Source organism: Puma concolor, chromosome B1 (genome assembly GCF_028749965.1).
Source record: "Puma concolor isolate L17-30 chromosome B1, mPumCon1.1.hap2, whole genome shotgun sequence".
NCBI classification, from domain to species: Eukaryota; Metazoa; Chordata; class Mammalia; order Carnivora; family Felidae; genus Puma; species Puma concolor.
Genome location: NC_141670.1, coordinates 15,220,363 through 15,239,993, shown reverse-complemented (window position 1 = coordinate 15,239,993; position 19,631 = coordinate 15,220,363). Strand labels below are relative to the sequence as shown.

At 47.4% G+C, this 19,631-nt stretch overlaps 1 protein-coding gene across 1 annotated transcript in view; it reads left to right on the top strand.

Annotated features, from left to right (window-relative positions):
* Window positions 1–19,631, top strand: part of ENPP6 (ectonucleotide pyrophosphatase/phosphodiesterase 6) — a 113,100-nt gene that overhangs the window by 75,995 nt on the left and 17,474 nt on the right. Inside the window, exons 3-6 of the mRNA XM_025933109.2 lie at window positions 4,126–4,237; window positions 10,744–10,885; window positions 11,808–11,987; window positions 14,900–15,037. Of these exons, the coding sequence (XP_025788894.1) occupies window positions 4,126–4,237; window positions 10,744–10,885; window positions 11,808–11,987; window positions 14,900–15,037 (572 nt within the window). The remainder of the gene's footprint in view (window positions 1–4,125; window positions 4,238–10,743; window positions 10,886–11,807; window positions 11,988–14,899; window positions 15,038–19,631) is intronic.

Below are 19,631 nucleotides of genomic sequence, written 5' to 3'. Positions count from 1 at the left end.
TTATTTTAATTTCCCACATTCATATTACATTCATTGCCTCTCTTTTTTTGGACACAAATATGCTTTAAATATTTTCAAAAATGAGATCATCCATTTACATACTATTTACTAGCCTTTCACCTAAAATATTATGCTAGTAAATACAAATGACATAATGATTTTAGTGCCTGCATGGTACTTCATTATATGGATATACCATAATTTGACCACATCTCTACTTTCAAACATTTAATTGCTTTATTTATTTATTTTTAATTTTTTTTTTTACATTTATTTATTTTTGAGAGACAGAGCATGAGTGGGGGGAGGGGCAGAGAGAGAGAGAAGGAGACACAGAATCTGAAGCAGGCTCCAGGCTCCGAGCTGTCAGCACAGACCCTGACGCGGGGCTCGAACTCACAAACTGTGAGATCATGACCTGAGCCGAAGTCAGACACTTAACCGACTGAGCCACCCAGGCGCCCCTAAATTGCGTTTTAACTTATATTATAAATAACAGCATAATATAGATGCTTATATATACAACTTTCTTAGAATATGTTCCTAGAAGTGGTTTGGTAGGCGAAGCATGCATACAATAAATATTGTGTGAATATTGCCTAACAAACTTCTTCTCAAAGGACAGGAGGGATTCAGGAATACTCAGGTACGTGGCTCATATCAGTGTTTTCCAAACACAAGTCTTGATCCACAGTGGACAGTAAAATCAATTTATGGATTGCTAATCAGTATTAAAAAAAACACCTAGAGTAGAATAGAACAAGAAAGTATTAGTGTGCGTTGTTCATAGTTGGGTGAAACTTCTGTTTCTGCCGTGAGTCTGTTTTTTGTACTGTATCATGAAGAAATATGAGTATTTTGCCACGAGTTGCAAACAAAAAGTTTTAAAAATGTTCCCATAGATGAACTCTTCATGCATGCCTTCTGATTTGTAGCACTCCTTATTTATTTCTATTTCTTGTTAATTGCCTTGCTAAGAAGTTTTCTAACAGTAATAAATTGCAGTGGTGACGGCAACATTCCTGATCTGCTTCTGACCTAAATGAAAACGCATCCCATGAAGTTTTGAAATGTATAATTTTCACTGTGGTTAATATCTAGCGTGAAGGTTCAGTGAAGGTTTCATTTCCTCTTTATGTCAAGTTACATAAGGGTTTTCTTTTTCATTCACAAGGAGTTGGATTTATTTTTAGTTAACTGTTATGATTAATTCCTAATTTCATTACCTCTGGTCAGATAATATGCATGGTGGCCTATAAAATTTCTGCTGTTTGGAAATTATTGAGATTTTCTTTGCGGACCAAAATACAGTCAGTTTTTCTGTTAAGTTTGATAATAATGAATATTCTACAACAAGAAGATAAAATTTTCATTGTCTGTTGAATCCAGCTTATTAACCTTCAAATCATCTATGTCTTTATATAGCTATATCTTAGATATCATTTATTCTTTCTTTCTTGAGCTGTCATTGAAACCTTCAACCAAGATTTCAATTTTGCACTTTATTTTCCCAAGACTAGTTACTGTGTGTGTGTTGTGTATATTAATGATATATAAACAATCATGCCCATTCTTTTTTATGTTTATTTATTTTTTATTGAGATATCATTGACATGTAAAATTTTGAGTTTCAGGTATACAACAGAATGATTTGATACATATATAGTGAAATGATTATCACAATCAGTCTAGCTAACATCCATCACCACACATACTTACAAATTATATACAAATATTTGTATATATTATATTTTTCTTATGGGAACTTTTTTTGCTTTATATAGTCAATAATCTCTTAAAGAAATTTGTTTTATGTTTACCCTTTCTGGCCAACATTTGTGACATCTATAGATCTGGTTCTGTTGAATATTTTTCTCTTAATTATGACGCACATTTTACTGCTTCTTAGTACATCTCATGCTTTTTTTTTTATTATATGCCAAGCATTGTGTGAGAAAGAACAATAGCAAATGATATTTTCCCTGAAAAAGTTCATGCCTCTTCCTATGTCAGGCCTTTAGAGTGGAGGCTAAGTCATTCTAATCTGTAGTTGAGCTGGATCTGGGCGTTTTTGAAGCTTTAGATTTAATTTGCCACTAGTTACAAGTGTCATGAGGGAAGATAAGGATTATCTCTTTAGCAGGTTTTGGAATTTGTCCAGTATATAGCTCTCTGTTCTTTACATAGAAAGTTTATGCTACTTTTTTTTTTTTTTTTAACATTTAAATGTTTCTTTATTTATTTCTGAGAGAGCCAGCACAAGCAGGGGAGGAGCAGAGAGAGAAAGAGAGCATAAGTGGGGGAGGGGCTGAGAAGGAGACAGAATCTGAAGCAGGCTCCAGGCTCTGAGCCATCAGCAAAGCTGCAGAAAGCTGAGGACAATGCTGGAGAGAAAAAGAACTCGGTGATTCAAAAAGTAGGCAGCGTTGGGACACTGGGTGGCTCAGTCAGTTAAGTGCCCAACTTCGGCTCAGGTCATGATCTCATAGTTCCTGTGTTTGAGCCCCGTGGGGGAGGGGCACCCCTTGTCTGGAACTTTCTTTTGCATACAGGTCTCCACGCACACCTTACTGTTATTCATCTCTGAACTTTTGCTTCTGCTGCTCTCTTTGCTTGGGATGTCCCTTTCTTCCCTACCTCCATCCCCAGACACACTGACCAAATGGGAATGAGCCCAACCTGGAGATTCAAGGAAGGCTTCCAGGAAGAAATAATCCCTGAAGTAAATGCCCTGCACCAGCAAGTGTATGTCATTTTAGACTTCACAAATTACGCTGTTTTCCTGTATGCCTCCTCCCGCTAGACTCTGGGATGCTCCAGGATGGAGACGCTGACTGACCTATTTTTGTTTCTGCTATGTCTGAACACAGTGACCAGTTCAGAGTAGGTACCCAATAGTACTCCACTAAAACTGAGGCTGGCTCATCCCTCTCCTGCCCTGTATGTTGATAATAAGGTTCATGTCTCTCTCTCAGAGCAACTACTTCTATTTGTCCCAGGGACCGGGGCAGTGAAGCTAAGGCCATCGCAGCTTCCAATGTCTGAATGCCCTTAATCCTTTTACTTCATTTTGGAAGAGGCAAGGTCATGTCTCAGAGTCCTTGCTTTGACCTACTGATTTTTAGGCCTTGCTAATTTAGTGCAGTGTCTATCTCTGAGTCCAGTTGGACTAGTGAAGTATTTATTTTATTATTCCTGGACTAATCAGATACTACCTACAACTTGACTTTAGAATGGACAAAGACACGCTAGAAGCCTTAGTAGTTATGAAAAACCTATAGAAAAAAACTTTTTTTTTCTTTTTTTTTTTTTTTCAACATTTATTTATTTTTGGGACAGAGAGAGACAGAGCATGAACGGGGGAGGGGCAGAGAGAGAGGGAGACACAGAATTGGAAACAGGCTCCAGGCTCTGAGCCACCAGCCCAGAGCCCGACGCGGGGCTCGAACTCCCGGACCACGAGATCGTGACCTGGCTGAAGTCGGACGCTTAACCGACTGCACCACCCAGGCGCCCCTCAGTATACTTGTTTTTTGTTTTGTTTTGTTTTGTTTTTGTTTTTTTTTTTTTCAACGTTTATTTATTTTTGGGACAGAGAGAGACAGAGCATGAACGGGGGAGGGGCAGAGAGAGAGGGAGACACAGAATTGGAAACAGGCTCCAGGCTCTGAGCCACCAGCCCAGAGCCCGACGCGGGGCTCGAACTCCCGGACCGCGAGATCGTGACCTGGCTGAAGTCGGACGCTTAACCGACTGTGCCACCCAGGTGCCCCTAGAAAAAAACTTTTAATTAAGACCTTTCTGTGTACTAATTAACTTTTTGTTTCAAGTTGGGAAAGACAAACATTAATGAAATTTTACTAGTCCTTGTCATGGGACACGAGTGTTGCTTAGGAATGTATTTTGAGAACCTCTGCTCCAGTTAAACAAAATTTAACTATAATTTTATAATTATATATATATATATAATATAATTATATATATATTATATATATATACCAACTGTCAACAATAGGTTCTTCTATTTCATGAAAATGACTAATGGTGTTTGCTTCCTGAAATAGGCTCATAACCCTACCTTAATTATTGAAGAAGGTAACCATTTGCCATCTTTTTCCTTCTTAGGCTGTGAGGTTGAGATTCTTGGTGTCAGACCTACTTACTGCCTAGAATATAAAAATGTCCCAACGGATATCAATTTTGCCAATGCAGTGAGCGATGCTCTTGACTCCTTCAAGTAAGTGTCCCAAAGTCTTAGTCATGCCATTGTTCTTCATGGTTTTTAGGACTGGTAATGAATGCTAAAGTGAATTAAGAAGGTTTGGCATGGGTGGAATAATGTCTTAGAAACGTGGTGAGCCTCTTGCATGGTGAATGTTAACTACTACCAGAGAATAATTGTGAGTGAGTCATTTCAGGTAGGGGCACTCTATGTAAATGTTGAATTGGGAGCAAGAAAGTCCCCGAGGGTTTGGGACTTTCTTTTTTATGTTGATGGACAAGAGAGAAGCAAAATGAATATCAACATCTCTCTAATTTAAGATTTAAGGGAATACTTGTATTTCAGAAAATAATTATTTGGCAAAAAGGAAGGATCTGTGGTGAAATAAATTTGAAAAAATTGCCTACTCTACCCTCTTCTTGGTAATGTACGAAACACATTAGCATATTAGCACATAGAACCTTTTCTTCCGCTCCCACATGGAACAATGACACAGAACTTTAAAAGTGTAGAAATAAGTAATGTTGTCCTGAATAGCACATAAGAGTCCGTCAGAGACAGGGCACCATCAGAGAAGGGGCACCTGGGTGGCTCAATGGGTTAAGCATCCTACTCTTGATTTCAGCTCAGGTCATGATCTCATGATTCGTGAGTTTGAGCCCTGCGTTGAACTCTGCGCTGACAGCACGGAGCCTGCTTGGGATTCTCTCTCTCCCTTTCTCTGCCCCTCCCCTGCTCAGGCGCGCTCGCTCTCTCTCTCTCTCTCTCTCTCTCAAAAATAATAAATAAACTTAAAAAAAAAGAAAAGAAACTGATCAACACGAAAGGTCAGGAGAAAGCTTCAGGTCAGTCTCAGAAGCTACTAGAAGTGAAAGTCAAGATGGGAGACCGGGTGGGGTCTACTTGAGAAATCAGCAACCAAGAGGCTAAAGATGCTGGGGGCTCTCAGACTTCTAGGGCTGGATTTGAGATCCCCTTGGCTGTTGAATGAGTCTCCTGGGTGGGATCAAGGCAGAGGGCCCGTAGTAATCAGCGTGGAGACCAGGGAGGGACATTTATTCTCCCAGGAGGAAGAGCCAGGTTCCAAGCTTGCAGACCCCGCGAGCCAGCATATCCTAGGTGCTGCGTACAGCTCACTGGCACTAACTCCATGAATTGGCCCAGAGCTGAGATTCCCCAGGTGTAGAGTTGACCGATCAGGAATCCCATTCTTGCCATCACCACCTAACCATGGCAGAGAGGAGCAGTCACCCCCACGGAACTACACGGGGAGAAAACAACACCCCTGCCTTCGTTGCTTCTTCGAATAATTCCACGTCCATGAAACCCATCAAGACGGTCTTTTGAGGCACAGGAAGTTTCAAGCTCTGACATATTGGAGAGGAAATAGGTTTGAAATACTTTAAAACTGAGATGTAACAAGTTTAAAAGTTTAGATTTTTTTTCTGGAGGGAAGAGGGAAAGGGCAGGGTCTGGGAGCTTTAAATAAATATTATGAAATATTAAATAAATATTCTTCAACATATGGTTTATAAATCATATGTGTTATATGATTCTGCCTCCTACCTACTCTGCTTTCTTTCCCTTGCCCACAAGGGCTGGAAACCACACACATGATGAATTGGAATATCGAGTTGCAACCCAGTTTGTGCAAAGCCAAACAGCACCACCCGCCCAGCGGCTGAGCAGAGCTAGAACTCTGGAACAGCTCTGTGTCTATACAGTGCTATTTCCAACACATCCGAAATGCTAGCCACGCCCCCCCACCCCCCACAGCCTATTGCTGTGCTGAATATGAACACGCGAAGACCTCCAAATAACCCAACACTCTATACAGGAGTGTAATCTTTTACACATTCGTTTTGCTTTGACAGCTGAATGGTCCCAACTGCATACAACCCAGTGACTCACAGGTAGAGAGTCACACAGTCACAAGAGACTCAGATTAGCCCTGGCCTGCAAGCTGGCCCCTCAAGCAAAGTGTCTTGTCCCGAGGCACACCAGAATGCAGGACGAGTCGGTCCTGCACTCTGTTTCCCAGAGAAGTTTCTGTTCCTGTTTCTCTGTTTCTAGAGAAGTTTTTCTTTTCTTCTTTTCAGGCAACATGACAAAGCCATGGAGTGCTGGGGAGTAACATCTTTACCTTAGAGCACAGCATTTAGAGAGGGGAAAGATGGGGGTGGGGGTGGTTTTGTGTGTGTGTGTGTGTGTGTGTGTGTGTGTGTGTGTGTGTTAGCAAAGGCATTGGGCTCCCCTAGAGACAAGAGGCTGCAAAGAACTGGAGTCTAGGAAAGTGGCCCCAGGCCCAGCCTCTACCTGGTATGACCTGGTGCTACCATATTGCTCATCTTGGCACCACTCACACTGTAGTCCACATAAATGGCCTTGAGCTGCAGAGGGTGGCATTCGCATAGTCTATAATGTGAATGGCGCTTCTGCAGTTGGGCAGTGGAGGCCCGGGCAGGATGGACTCAGGCCAGTGCGGTTTTCTTGTGGGTTCTTCACACTGCCAAAGTTAACAGGGCCACCAGAAACCCTCCTGGGAATAGTGGTTGGAAAGGTGGAGATCCACAATTTCTAAAACTAGTCAGGGCTTGAAATGAGAGAGAGAGGTGGGGTGGGGGGGGAAGAGAAGAAAAATAATATTCCAGACGTTGCTTATTGCCTATGGAAAGCAGTGAGATGATTTAGGCTCTCTTGCAAAGAAAAAGAAGGTGCCTCCTTCAACCAACCTGTGCGTTTTGAGAACACGTCTCGCTGCTTTCTTACAAAGTAGACTAAAGGAGTGACATTTGTGGACCAGTAGTTGTCCAGCCTGGAACAGTCTGGAACAGTTAAGACCATCTTGCGTGTAGCAGCTTGTTCATAGAAGAGTGTGACTCAAAGGAATTATGAATTTCTCATGGTATGTGTGTTTAGGCAAAGATGTATTATTATTTACCTTTCCATCAGATAGCCCCCAGAGAAGGAGTAAGTTTAGGCTCCCTAGCTCACCTCTTGGTTTCTGCTCAGTTCTATCTCAAATTCCTAGCTATAATTGGAAGAGTACTTAGAGTTCTCACACGTAAGTGTGCAAACACAGGCACACACGTTTCTCCTGATCAGCACTGCTGATAGAGTGCCTTCGTCTTCTCTGCTGTTTAGTCTGAGGAGCAGAAAGAAAGGGATACAAGATAGATAGGCTTTTACAGAAGGCGGTTAAGATGGACCCAGGGACAGCATTTCAGCAAAGGGTCCCGCTCAGCCAAGAAGCTGCATGTTTCTGTAGGAAGGGCTAATCCAACTTCCGTGCTTGACCTGGGCGTTGCCATCCAGCGCTCATGAGGCTCTAGGGATCCAAGTCGTATCCGTGGGAGACGCCACCTTAGCACCTGGAGAACTTCCAGTGTGGAGGAAAAGAGAAGGAGAAGAGGATTAATTGTCCTCAACAGCCAACTGCTAGCACTGTGTCAAAGGCCTCATTGCCATCGGCCCATTTTGCCACGACCTCTACTGTGTTACATAGATGTCGTTCTCCCCCCCTGCCCTTTTGAGGAGGCCAGTGACTCTCCCAGAGTTACGCACCTTGCCCCGGGGTCGCACACAGCTAGCAGGTGGTGGAGCCCGAACCCAGTTCTTCATGAGAAGTGCCTGAACGCTTCGGAGTCGACTTCACAGCTGTCCTCCTGGTCTACACCCTTACCTGCAAGGTGCGCTGAAACCGCATCAGATGGAGAGGATGTAGGGGTGGTTCCCTTGCAAGCCACCCCTGCATGGCTGCGCCGGGCCTGGGGCTCACGAAGGCCCGAGACGGGATGGTGGCCTCGGCCTTCTGTTCGCCATGTGACACGTTCAGCAGCACGCAGCCCCCATCACGAGCGACTTCTGCACCACGCACCGCACCTGGGGCCTGCGAGGCCGCACCCCTGCCCCACAGCCACCACAGGAAGCGGTTTGTGACCGCATGACTGAATCCATCCTCCCAGAAGTTCTGATGGTGGCACAGGCACGCTCCCGCGGACAGAAAAGAGGGGCGTGAGGAGCTCGTCCGGGGGGCAGGGTCAGGGCAGCACCGTGTGAGCCGTGGCAGCCGGAGGCGGCCTTGACGGCTCCCGGGCTGGTCCCGGCAGACTGCCTGATGCGGCCTCTCCGAAGGGCTGGTCAAGCGACAACCGGGCCGTGGGAGCGGTGCACGCGGCTGCCGTCCGTTGTCAAGCTCCAGGCTGTGCAAGACAGCTCCAAGGGAATCCTTTTGGGATCCCGGGACCTCAGTGCCTGCTGGTGCCTAGAAAGGACGGCCAGAGGTTCTTTCCACAGGCCACGAGGCGGCTGGTCCAAATGTCCCGGCCTTCGGCCCTCCTCCTCGTGGACTCTGAGGGAAGGGGCTCAGCACACAGGGAAAAGCCATCCGGGGGCATCTGGAAGGAAGAGAGGCATTTCTCTCCCTTTTGCCAGGCGTCAAGCACTTTACAAACCTCAGCTCATTTAAAACTCAGTGCAGCCCTTTGTGGAGGTTTTTCACATGGCAAACTGAAGCCTGCAGATATGTTTGCTTTTCTTCTGAGACCTCCAGGTTAGTGAGGTTCACATCTTTGAACCCAGATTTGTCTAATTCCAATTCCCTATCAAAGTATAATTTTCAAACCTAAGCCTCTGTCATGTGCTCAGTACATACGAATGCGAGAATTATGCCAGAGTTCAAATTACTTTATTGCTGAGGGAATCAGGAGATGACAGGGCTGGTTAACTGGAGAATATGAGAAACGCACACACTCGAAGAAAATGAATGATGGAGGGTGATGGGATGTGATTATCGTTAGATGCAGAAATGCTTAATAACTTAGAGGACAGTCAAACCATGATCTTTGGGACTGTTTTCTCCATCAGGCAAATGGAACCTTCATCTTGCTGCTTTCCTGCAGGTTAACAGCTAAGTTTACACAGTCCGGGCTCTAGTTGGTCATAAAGTCTGGTGACCTGTAAGCAAGTTTACTAGACCCCATTCTTGTAGGACACAGGAAAGACAGGTAGCTGGTTTGGGGGGCCTAATTTCTAAGTTTTGGATCATTTTTCATAACTGTTGATAACTCCAACCATTCCTTTGAATTGCCCCCCCTTCCACCCCTGTTTCTGTCTCCCTGATTCTTCTCTTTCCAACTCACTTCAGTAAGGAAAATGGATGTGAGATTATGAACTTTTACACGGAGGAGAGATCTGGACAGCATCCTGAGATGATAGGGGATCTGAGTGTCCCTGAAACTCCAAGGCTGGGAGCCCCTTGCAGATCTCAAGTACTGGGCTGACAGCCACATGTCCTTTTGGCTCCGTTCCTGGACCCCTGAGCTGTAAATTATAAATGGCCAACAACAGGTCTGCAGGCATTTCCAACCATCACTCCTCACCCAACTGCTCCGTTACAAATGAGCCGACCTGTGATGGAGACCAGATCCATGTGGAAAACAGCTGGCGACCAAGAATTTGTCCGCTAAACTCCAAACAGGCGAGAGCTCTCAGCCCTTGAAGACCCAGGTCCCTAATGAACTGATGAAACTCCAACCTAGAAATCTTTCCCAAAGGCACATTTATAATCCCTGAATTGCCAGCATCCCAAATCCGGTGTTCCTGGCACCTGGGGTTGACAGTTCCCTGACACAAAGCCATCAGCTAAATCTGTGATACTTACCGGCTTTCTGGTCACATACAGATTTGTGAATTCGGTGAAAAGCCTGAAAGAAACCAGCCAAGTAGCTGCGGTATTAAGGGAGAGGTCTAAAATGCAGTGACCTAAAAGCATTCCGTTGAACTTTAATGCAACGGTCAACCTTGTTTGTGAAATTTCCCCCACCGTGCAAGCCACACCTTGGAAGTGTGTCCACTTGAACACAGGATATACGGCATGAATCTGCACATTTGGGAAGCTACGGATGCAAGAGCATAAAGCAGCTAGAGGCTGAGGCTTAGCTGAGGGAATGATTTTATGGAAGTTTCCATTCTGTTCATTATTTCATCAGTATAACGAACACAGGCCTCAAACAAGTTTAGGGATGTGTATGAAAATGCCATTACCTAGTGAGAACTTCCACCCACTGCCCACACACTTATGGGACCCTGAAGTGACTTTAAAAAAAATGGTTTTTTTTTTTTTTTTTTAATGTTTACTTACTTTTGAGAGAGAGAGAGAGACAAAGCACAAGCCGGGGAGGGGCAGAGAGAGAAGGACACAGAATCTGAAACAGGTTCCAGGCTCTGAGAGGTCAGCACAGAGCCCGACGCGGGGCTCGAACGCACAAACCGTGAGATCATGACCTGAGCCGAAGTCGGACGCTTAACCGACTGAGCCACGCAGGCGCCCCATGGCATGTCTCGATGCAGTAACTGTGTCTCTCCCTTGGAGGTCACCTTGTTCATTCTAAGGTGTCGGCTTTGCCTGGCCCACGGGTCAGGGTTTGGAGGATACACCAGTGTCGCCGCTGCTGGGCAAAGGGGGAGGAAGCTGGTGGGAGTCCCCCTCGACTTCACCTCTCTCCCCCTGCTCCCTCCAGGAGTGGCCGGGCCGACCTGGCAGCCATCTATTATGAGCGCATCGATGTGGAAGGCCACCACTACGGCCCCTCCTCACCGCAGAGGAAAGACGCCCTGAAGGCCGTAGACAGCATCCTGAGGCACATGACCAAGTGGATCCAGGTAAGCCCGAACCGGGCCCACTAGGCCAGTCTTCCCTCTCGTCACTTTCTTTCTGTTTGCTTGGCTGTCATAGCGCTCAGCATCTTCCTTCTTACTGTCATTAGCTGGCGAGGCCGGCACAAGGCTGCGACGGGTCTCTTTTCTTCACACGACCCCTCTTCAGACACCAAGAGATCCCTTGTTTCGCTGCCAGGCCCGCAGGACTGGAACGACCAGATCTGCATTATTACCTGGAGCCGGCGAGATGGCCCAGTCCTTTATCAGACCTAACAGGCCTGGTAACCGGGTTCAAGTGGGCATGGAAAACAGACCTGGGTTCTGTCCCTGATTCTGCCACCCCCTTGCTGGATGACTTTAAGCAAGGTATTATTTGTTAAAACCTTCTGAGCTTTATTTTCCACATTTGTAAAAATGGGTAAGTGACAGTCCCCACAGTACCACACAAGCTTGTTGAAAGAGCCAAAAGGAAATGAAAACAGAAAAGGTACCTGGAGAGGCAAAAGCCCAGTAGGAGTGGGGAGCGTGCTCTCACAGTCCCCCTCCTCAAAGTGCTTCTGTGGTGATTCTGAACTGCCCTCGTCAGGGCAGAAAAGTACACGATTCAGTTTACAACTGAGGACCTCTCCTTTCCCCTGTAACTTACAGTTTAAAACACTTCTTTAGGGGCCGCCTGGGTGGCTCAGTCGGTTAAGCATCTGACTCTGGATCTCCTATCAGGTCTGGATCTCAGGTTCATGGGCTCATGGGATCGAAACCCCGTGTCAGGCTCTGTGCTTGGGATTCTCTCTCCCGCCCTCTCCCTCCCCCCCCCCCCAATAAATAAATAAACTTTAAAAAGCCCACTTCTTTACACGATTTCCGGAGTGAGAGCGTCTTTCCGTGGGCCGAGGGCACTGTCCTGACGGCCTTTGTCCGCCCACAGGAGCTGGAGCTGCAGGACAACCTGGACGTTATCATCTTCTCGGACCATGGGATGACTGACATTTTCTGGATGGACAGAGTGATCGAGCTGGACAAGTACGTGAGCCTGAGTGACCTGCAGCGAGTGAAGGACCGAGGGCCCGTCGTGAGCCTCTGGCCAGCCCCCGGGAAGCACTCCGAGGCAAGGAAGCGCCGGCCGTGGGCGGAAGGGCGGGGCCGTGGGTGGAAGGACGGGCGGGTCCCATGAGGGGAAGGGAGAGCTCCACGCCCTTCTTCACCGTCGCTCTGGGCCCCACCTTCGCCCCGTGGCCCTCGTGCTGAGGTAGAGCCGAGCCAGGAGCTGGGCCTCCGGTGGCCGTGCCACTCACTTGACCTCTGCCCAGTGGCTCGCCCTCCTGCGTCTGCCTTCTCTGAAGCGGGCACGATGGCACGTGCCGCACGCCACGTCGGTGGAAATTCAAGGAGGCGAGGGGTGTGCAGTGCTTAGCGCGTTAAGCCCTCCGCCCTCTGCCAGGGCTGTTTTATGACTGGCCAAGACGCAGCACTTCCCAGGCCACCTTGGGGGACAGCGGATGCGTGCAGAGAACGCTCTTTCTCTGGAACAAAGCTGCCAGTCTGATCTGTTTTCACCAGGGACGTGGAGATAAGGATGTGATGAACGAGCAGAGGCCGAGGCCCTGTGTGCCACGGGTCAGCTCCTTATCCAAGGAGCCACACTGCTTGGGTGCAGATCCCAGCCCTGGCGCAGACTGCTGTCCCGCGGCCCCCCTGACCTGGCCCCGCTGCAGCCTCTGTGTCCGGGCCCATGGTGGTGTCGTCACAGCCGCCTCCCGGGCTGCTGCAAAACACACGGAAGCAGGCTGCACCCACCCCAGGGACGACGTACATGTCACTTGTTACGGCGATCACCATCACGAGGGGTCGTTCTCAGGGGGGCGTGTTGAGGCCCCACAGCGTGCTCCCCACAGGCACCGCCCTCCAGGAGCTCAGCACCCAGAGAGGACTGGACTTCTCCTTACCCTGCTCCGCAGTCATTATCTGGCAGTTCTTGCTAAATCACGATGAGAAAGTGAGGAGCAAGCGGAACCGTTGGCCGACTGCTTTGCCCCACGTCGCCCTAGTCCCCTTAAGTGTACGCGTTGGGGCTTCTGCCCGCTCCCAGGGAGAACTTCCTGCTCTGTACCCGGCAGCGGATCTCATCCTCCGGGGAGGCTGGGACCGCTGCCGGTGGAGGTGCCAGGAACAGGCATTGGGCGGGCCCCGGTGCCTCCGCCCACGGCAGGGACGTACTTGGCGATGGACGGTCATCAGTATCGATGGAGCACTGCGCACAGCGGGCCGGGGTCTCTCCGCTGGGCCCCTTGGTCCCCTGCCACATACACGCCCACTATCTGTCTGTCTGGGGGTTGCCAACACCGTCCCCAACAATGCCACCCCTCTCCAGCCTTGTCCCGTTTCCTAGGTGGACGCCCCGTTTTGTCAAGTTCCGTGCGCCGGAGGCGGAGGTGCCCAGCCGGTTTGCCGTGTCCGCACGAGCTCCCTCGGTCTGAAGCTGTGACACGTGCTCCACACACTGGCAGGTCCCACAGCAAACGGCTTCTTGCGAGGAAGTTCTGCTTTCTTGGCAAGGAGGAGCATCCGTAGCTCCCATCTGGCGCCCAGGGACGTGCCGCCCCCAGAACGCTTGCGCGCCGGCAGCTTGCGGGGCCGGGAACAGCTTCTTCCAGCGCGGCGTTCGAGCCAGGCAGTGCGAGCCGCCTGAAGCAGTTGGTGGATCATTTGCGAGTGGGGGCTGTGTTTGGGTGACGGCTTGTCACGTGATGGACACAACAGTTTGCGAGTTCTGCTGTATGTCATCAGATTTTTCGCTTATCCCAAATCTGTGTGCAAACGCAACCACTTTCCTTAAGAACCGTGGCTTTTCTCCAGTAGGAAGTCAAGTGGGGTCATCAGAAACCCTCTGCTAAACAGCCTGAAGGCTAATTATACTCCAGATTTGCGTTGATAAACTCAATTCTATATTCAGTTCTGCCCAGGAATATATGCCCGACTTGGCAAAGGGCCAACAAGTCCAGCTCAACCCGTTGATTTGGATGTTAGCCATAAACGTTTCAGCTGCTGCTAAATATTGGAAATATGTACACAGTTTACACCCTCATCATGACATTAGTAGCGTAGTGAATGGCAGACAATCACTAGTACTTTCAAGATTCAGGTGGAGGTAAGACATGCTCTAGGTCAAGTCAAAGAACAAATCCTCTTTCTTTGATCTTAGTGGTATTTAACATCAAGCAGACCAATTCCTCACTTGCCTTTTAATTTTACTATAGAGTTTTGGACATACACAAGTTTTGTAATTTGTGTATTAATTATTGAGTAGGCAAATTAGTATAAAATTATTATAAAATATCAAAGTATAAAGGGGCACCTTATGTTCACATGACCACTGCTCATGGTATCTCCTGTATGTCTTCCCAAGCCCCATCACCCTTTTTTTGCCCCCTCAGAGGAAACTCCTCTCTTAAATTATAAGGTGTCATTTCCTTAATTCTCTGTGGTTTTACCATAGATTTCTTTAGTTTTAAAGTTATTCGGAGTTCAGGTAATAATAACAGTCCTGTCTGTATTCATCTGCAGCTTGCTTTATTTTCTCAAACTGAGATCCCCGAGACATCTCCAGGTGTTCTATGTAGCTACAATCCATCCATCTTCGTTGCTGTATAGTATTCCACTGCAGACCCACACCTCCATTCATTTTCTCCCTTCTCCTGTCACTGGCCATTTGGGCTGTTCCAGTCTGCAGCATAAATCCCTCTTCCTGTCTACAGGTGCACAATTATGAAGCGTTGTCACTAGATCTCTAGAGCTAACTTGGCAGGTGGGGGGTATGTGATCTTCAGCCTTACTAAATAAAGTCACCTTGTTTTCTGAGACGTACAGAAGTTTCTCATTTTTATGCAGTCAGACCTGTCAAGTGTTTTGGTAATTTCTTTCTCTGGTCTATAAAGTTCTCCCTCTCCCCCAGGTCCAGTAGATACTCACATGGAGTTAAGAGAGAGAATGCAAAACTGGCCATTCTTGTTATCTTTGCAGGTATATAACAAGCTGAGAGTGGTGGAACACATGACCGTCTACGAGAAAGAAGCCATACCCAGCAGGTTCTATTACAAGAAAGGGAAATTCGTCTCTCCTTTGACCTTAGTGGCTGATGAAGGGTGGTTCATAACTGAGGTAATTATAAAATTATGGCACTATGTTCATTAGACAAATTCTATCAAACAGCTGACGGTAAATAATTACTCAGCTTTTGCACTTAAAATGTTTTGTTTTCACTTAAGTGTCCTTCATGGCATTACTTTAGAGACTCCAAAGTCTTGGTCAGGTGACTTTGTGGACACAAACCGTAGACTTGGACCCAGAGGCACATTTAGACTTCCTGGCTCCAGACTTGCTATATTTTAACAAACTAGCCTTAACTCAATTACCCAGGCTTGCACTGTAACCTATTCGGTTTAAAGCAGAACGATTACTGTGAACCAAAGCAATCGCTTTAGGGCGGTGAAGACCAAGGAGGGGCTCAGCTTTGCTTTCTCCTTTAAGGGAAATGTTCGGCAAACAAAACTCCACAGATCCAGGTCCCCAGTTGGCCAACTTGATTTTACCGAGGAGATGACCTTGCCTTTGGGGTCCAAACTCTGATTGCCTCGTGCACGAATGACTTCAGCAGTTCCTGCTCGCTGGCCTGGACTGCAAGCTCTCCAGGCTCTGGGATCAGCTTCTGATCTCGGGCCAGTGTGGGAAGGCTCTGGCCTTCAGGGAAACCAAGGTCAAGACGTGTCTAGAATCAGTTCGTGAAGAGGGTGTGCGTGGGTTACCACAGACATTGAGTTTGAGGATGGCTTGCAGACAGCCCAGACTGCAGGGCAAAAGAGACTGGCAGGTGTTGGCACATGGGAGCCGTTGGTTGACATCAGTGAAGTATGAGGACGCACGACTAGAGTTACCTGCCGGAGAGAGGGCAGGCGGTGATCAGCAGAAACGCCGGTCAGGCAAATGGGTGGAGGTCTAGGGACCTAGGTGTGGGAAAATGGGGGTTCCCTGGCATGAAAATCGGTGACTCAGGAGGACTGAGTCATTCCTGTGTGCTCTCAAAGAGAAGCATCTGGTCGCCGAGGAAACAAAACAGACCCAGTTAGAGATGTCAGTCTGCACGGTCCTGAGGCCAAGCTGGGCTGTCTAATCACACTTTGGCTTCCACACCATGTGATTGTAGAAGTTTCCAAGAAGGTCCCTCTACCTCCTCCTGCTCCCCTCCTCTGGGAACCAAAATGCTTCTTTCTTCACTTTATCACACCGTTTGACATTTACCTGGAGCGCGATTCTTCTAGGCTTCTGGCATTTTCATTTGTAATGATTTTCTCGCAGCTTTGCATTGAACACACATGCAGCCAATTGGGTCAGCTGGGTGGGTGCCTGCACGACTTTATTCCGTAAAGCCAACTTGGCAAGCCACTCACAAGAGCTTACAGTTTGAAACTCTCTCAATTTAGGAAATTCTGGTGGAATTGCTGAGTTTTTCAAACAAAGAGATGATGACGGTCCATCTGGTTATCTGTCACACGTGTCTTTGCATGATTATTTGCATCTGTTGTTTACCTTCTCATAGTTAGCTGAAGGCAAGGGCACTGAGAAGCTGGCTCATGGTAGGGAGGGATTACCGAGGTGATCTGGAGTAATTTACGGGAAGACAGTCTTAGTGGGAAGAGTGGGGAAGCCGGAGACACTGCCCAACTGCCGAGGTACCGTCTCAGTTCCAATGGGGGAGGCTCTGAGCCCCTCCAGCAGGGTAGGATGGGCAACAGTGAAGCTGTTCTAGCTGTAATTGCTTTCTAGAAGGTGCGCATCATGGCAGTAGCACATCCAGCAGGCAGATGCACGTTTCTTCAGTGAGTGACTAAAACATAGCGATGGGGGGACCTGGAGGTATCGGCACGATGCTCTTGGTTATAAGCCACAGACCGCTTGAATAACTGTGCCTTAACTAGTAAAGACTTCCTACCTCACATAACGGTAAGTCTGGAAGTAGGCGGTTCTAGGGTTGGCTCATCCAGCAGCTCAATCATGTCCATCATATCAAGGCCCCGAGTCAGCTCTTCTGTGATTCTTTTGGCTTTCCCTTCAGGGTCACAAGACGGCTGCCACAGCCCCGAGCATCACATCCCTGCAGGTTCTCCCAAAGCAGGAAAGAAGGGGTGTAGCTTCTTGTATGTCTCCTACTTTTATTAGGGAGCAAAAAATACATCCCAGAATCAGAGGCAGATACTGGTTTCATGGGACTCTCACAGTTATAAAATTTGGGGGGGTGTCTCTCTTTAAGAAAAGAATACATAATTATAAATGTAAAATTAGGTGTAGGGACTTGGAAGAAACCCACGAGAGTGAGAAGCCTTGATGCTTAAGCTTCTTTAACTGCACTGTACATCCGCTTCTGCCCAGACCCCACTAGCAAGCCTCCCCCTGGGTCTCATCCATCAACTCAGCAGCGTGGCTAGAAAATTCCTGCCTTGAGTCCGCTTTGGTCCTGAGGTCTAACATATGCTGCAGTGTGGACCAGGGCACCACAGTCGCAAGACAGAAGTGATACAGAGGCTCTGGAATGAGGCGCACGAGTCCCTGAAACTTAGATCACAAGGAAGAGGAGATGAGAGGAGAATGAGGACAAACTTGGTGACTAGCTGGCGGTGGCCCGCTCACAAAGCCCGGTGACAAATCTGATGGGGCCTCATCACCGCCTCCCCGACCTCCCAACACCCCTCCCCTCTGCACTGAGGGTCCAGGTATCTGCTCTTCTGCAGGAAGCCGGTCAAATCACGTGTCTTCTGAGGGCGAGCCACATGGTAATTATGCACCATATTGCATACTATGTTACATTATGTTATATTTTGTACATATCACATGATTACACACATACGCATACATATGTTTGTGTAAATCAGAACTAAATCAGTTAACGGGCCACCCAGTGTTTCACTGTATGCTTTTAAGAAGTGGCGCAGTCGGTTAAGCGTCCGACTTCAGCCAGGCCACGATCTCGCAGTCCGTGAGTTCGAGCCCCGCGTCGGGCTCTGGGCGGATGGCTCGGAGCCTGGAGCCTGCTTCCGATTCTGTGTCTCCCTCTCTCTCTGCCCCTCCCCCGTTCATGCTCTGTCTCTCTCTGTCCCAAAAATAAATAAACGTTGAAAAAAAAAAAAAAAAAGAAGTGGGGGAAGAAGCCACAAGAACAGAAAGGAAGAATGTCTAACGATGGACAGTCGCTTGAAAACCTTTTTGAAAAATACAGAATTATTTCCAAAAGGAAATTTGAGATGATTTTTTAAATATTTTGAAGCAGAGAGTTTTTTTGTTTTGTTTTGTTTTTTTAAGAATGAAATCGGAAGTAAGATAAACAGGATGTGAAAAAAAAAAAAGATCCTGGAAAGATTAGTGTTGACTCACCAAATACAGGGACCATCACTGTTAACTCACCCAGCTTTAATCAGTACTGCGGTCAGGAATCGACATTGACCACGCCTGGTTCACTAGAAACTTTACAACGAGTCCTCCCCCACAGTTTCAAGGACATGAATACAGTCATTGCACCTTTTGCAGGTAATAAACCCATGAAGAAAGATTTCTTCTTAAAATTTTGGTCAACAACAATAATAACAGTTATCTTTTTATTTTTTATTTTTTTTTAAATTTTTTTCAACGTTTATTTATTTTTGGGACAGAGAGAGAGACAGAGCATGAACGGGGGAGGGGCAGAGAGAGAGGGAGACACAGAATCGGAAGCAGGCTCCAGGCTCTGAGCCATCAGCCCAGAGCCCGACGCGGGGCTCAAACTCACAGACCGCGAGATCGTGACCTGAGCTGAAGTCGGACGCTTAACCGACTGCGCCACCCAGGCGCCCCAATAATAACAGTTATCTTGAATGAAGTACCTCCTGGCTACTGCATCTGTCCCTCCCGATGAGTCTGCGTAGAGGATATTGTTAGTCCTGAAAGTAACGCACCACAACATAACGTGGGACACTAACGTCACTCTAGCTTCCTAGCAGCCAGCTCAGAGATGGTGGCACACTCAGTTACCTTAGTGTGACTTACAGTGTCTGTGAGTAACGTAAAAACATGAAATGTTTCCCTGGCAAATCATGGTCGTCCCTGAGTCCTGAAAGAAATTAGATGTCTCTCAGTGACTCCTTTTTGTACCTCAGTTTCCTAGATTGAATGAATGCCTTCATTTTACTCCCCTCCTTGAATTTGTGGATGTTTGTCCCAAGACTCACAGGTGAAAATTAGAATTTCTGATTCTCCCTTGATAGAACATAGGGTTTTATCTCTTTGTTTTCTGAAAAACCTTAAAGACGCATGTCCATCCGTTTCCTTGTTGTCTTAGACTTTCTTCTGTTACACCTTTCTGTTGTTTGTTACACTTCCTTGACTGCAGAGAATCGAAAAACTCCATTCTGTATCTTTGCTCCTGCTCAGAGCTGGGCTGTCGCTCTCCCCACGTGGTAAAAGAACGTTGTGTTTTGCTCCGTCACCTGCACGGCAGCGTGGAGGACAGATGATGACGTTTCTGAGCTAAACCCCACTTGGCGTCTGCAGCAGGACCAGCTTCTCAGCCCAGAAAGCCGTCTCCCTGGCTCTGGGTGTGGATAGCAGAGGAGTCTTTTTTCTGGTTTAGACACGATTAGAAAAACAGCTGAGTCAGGACGATTGGTGCTGGTTGGGGCCAGTAAAATAGAGCCGCATCTCCCCATCCTGCCTGTCTTTGGCCACCATG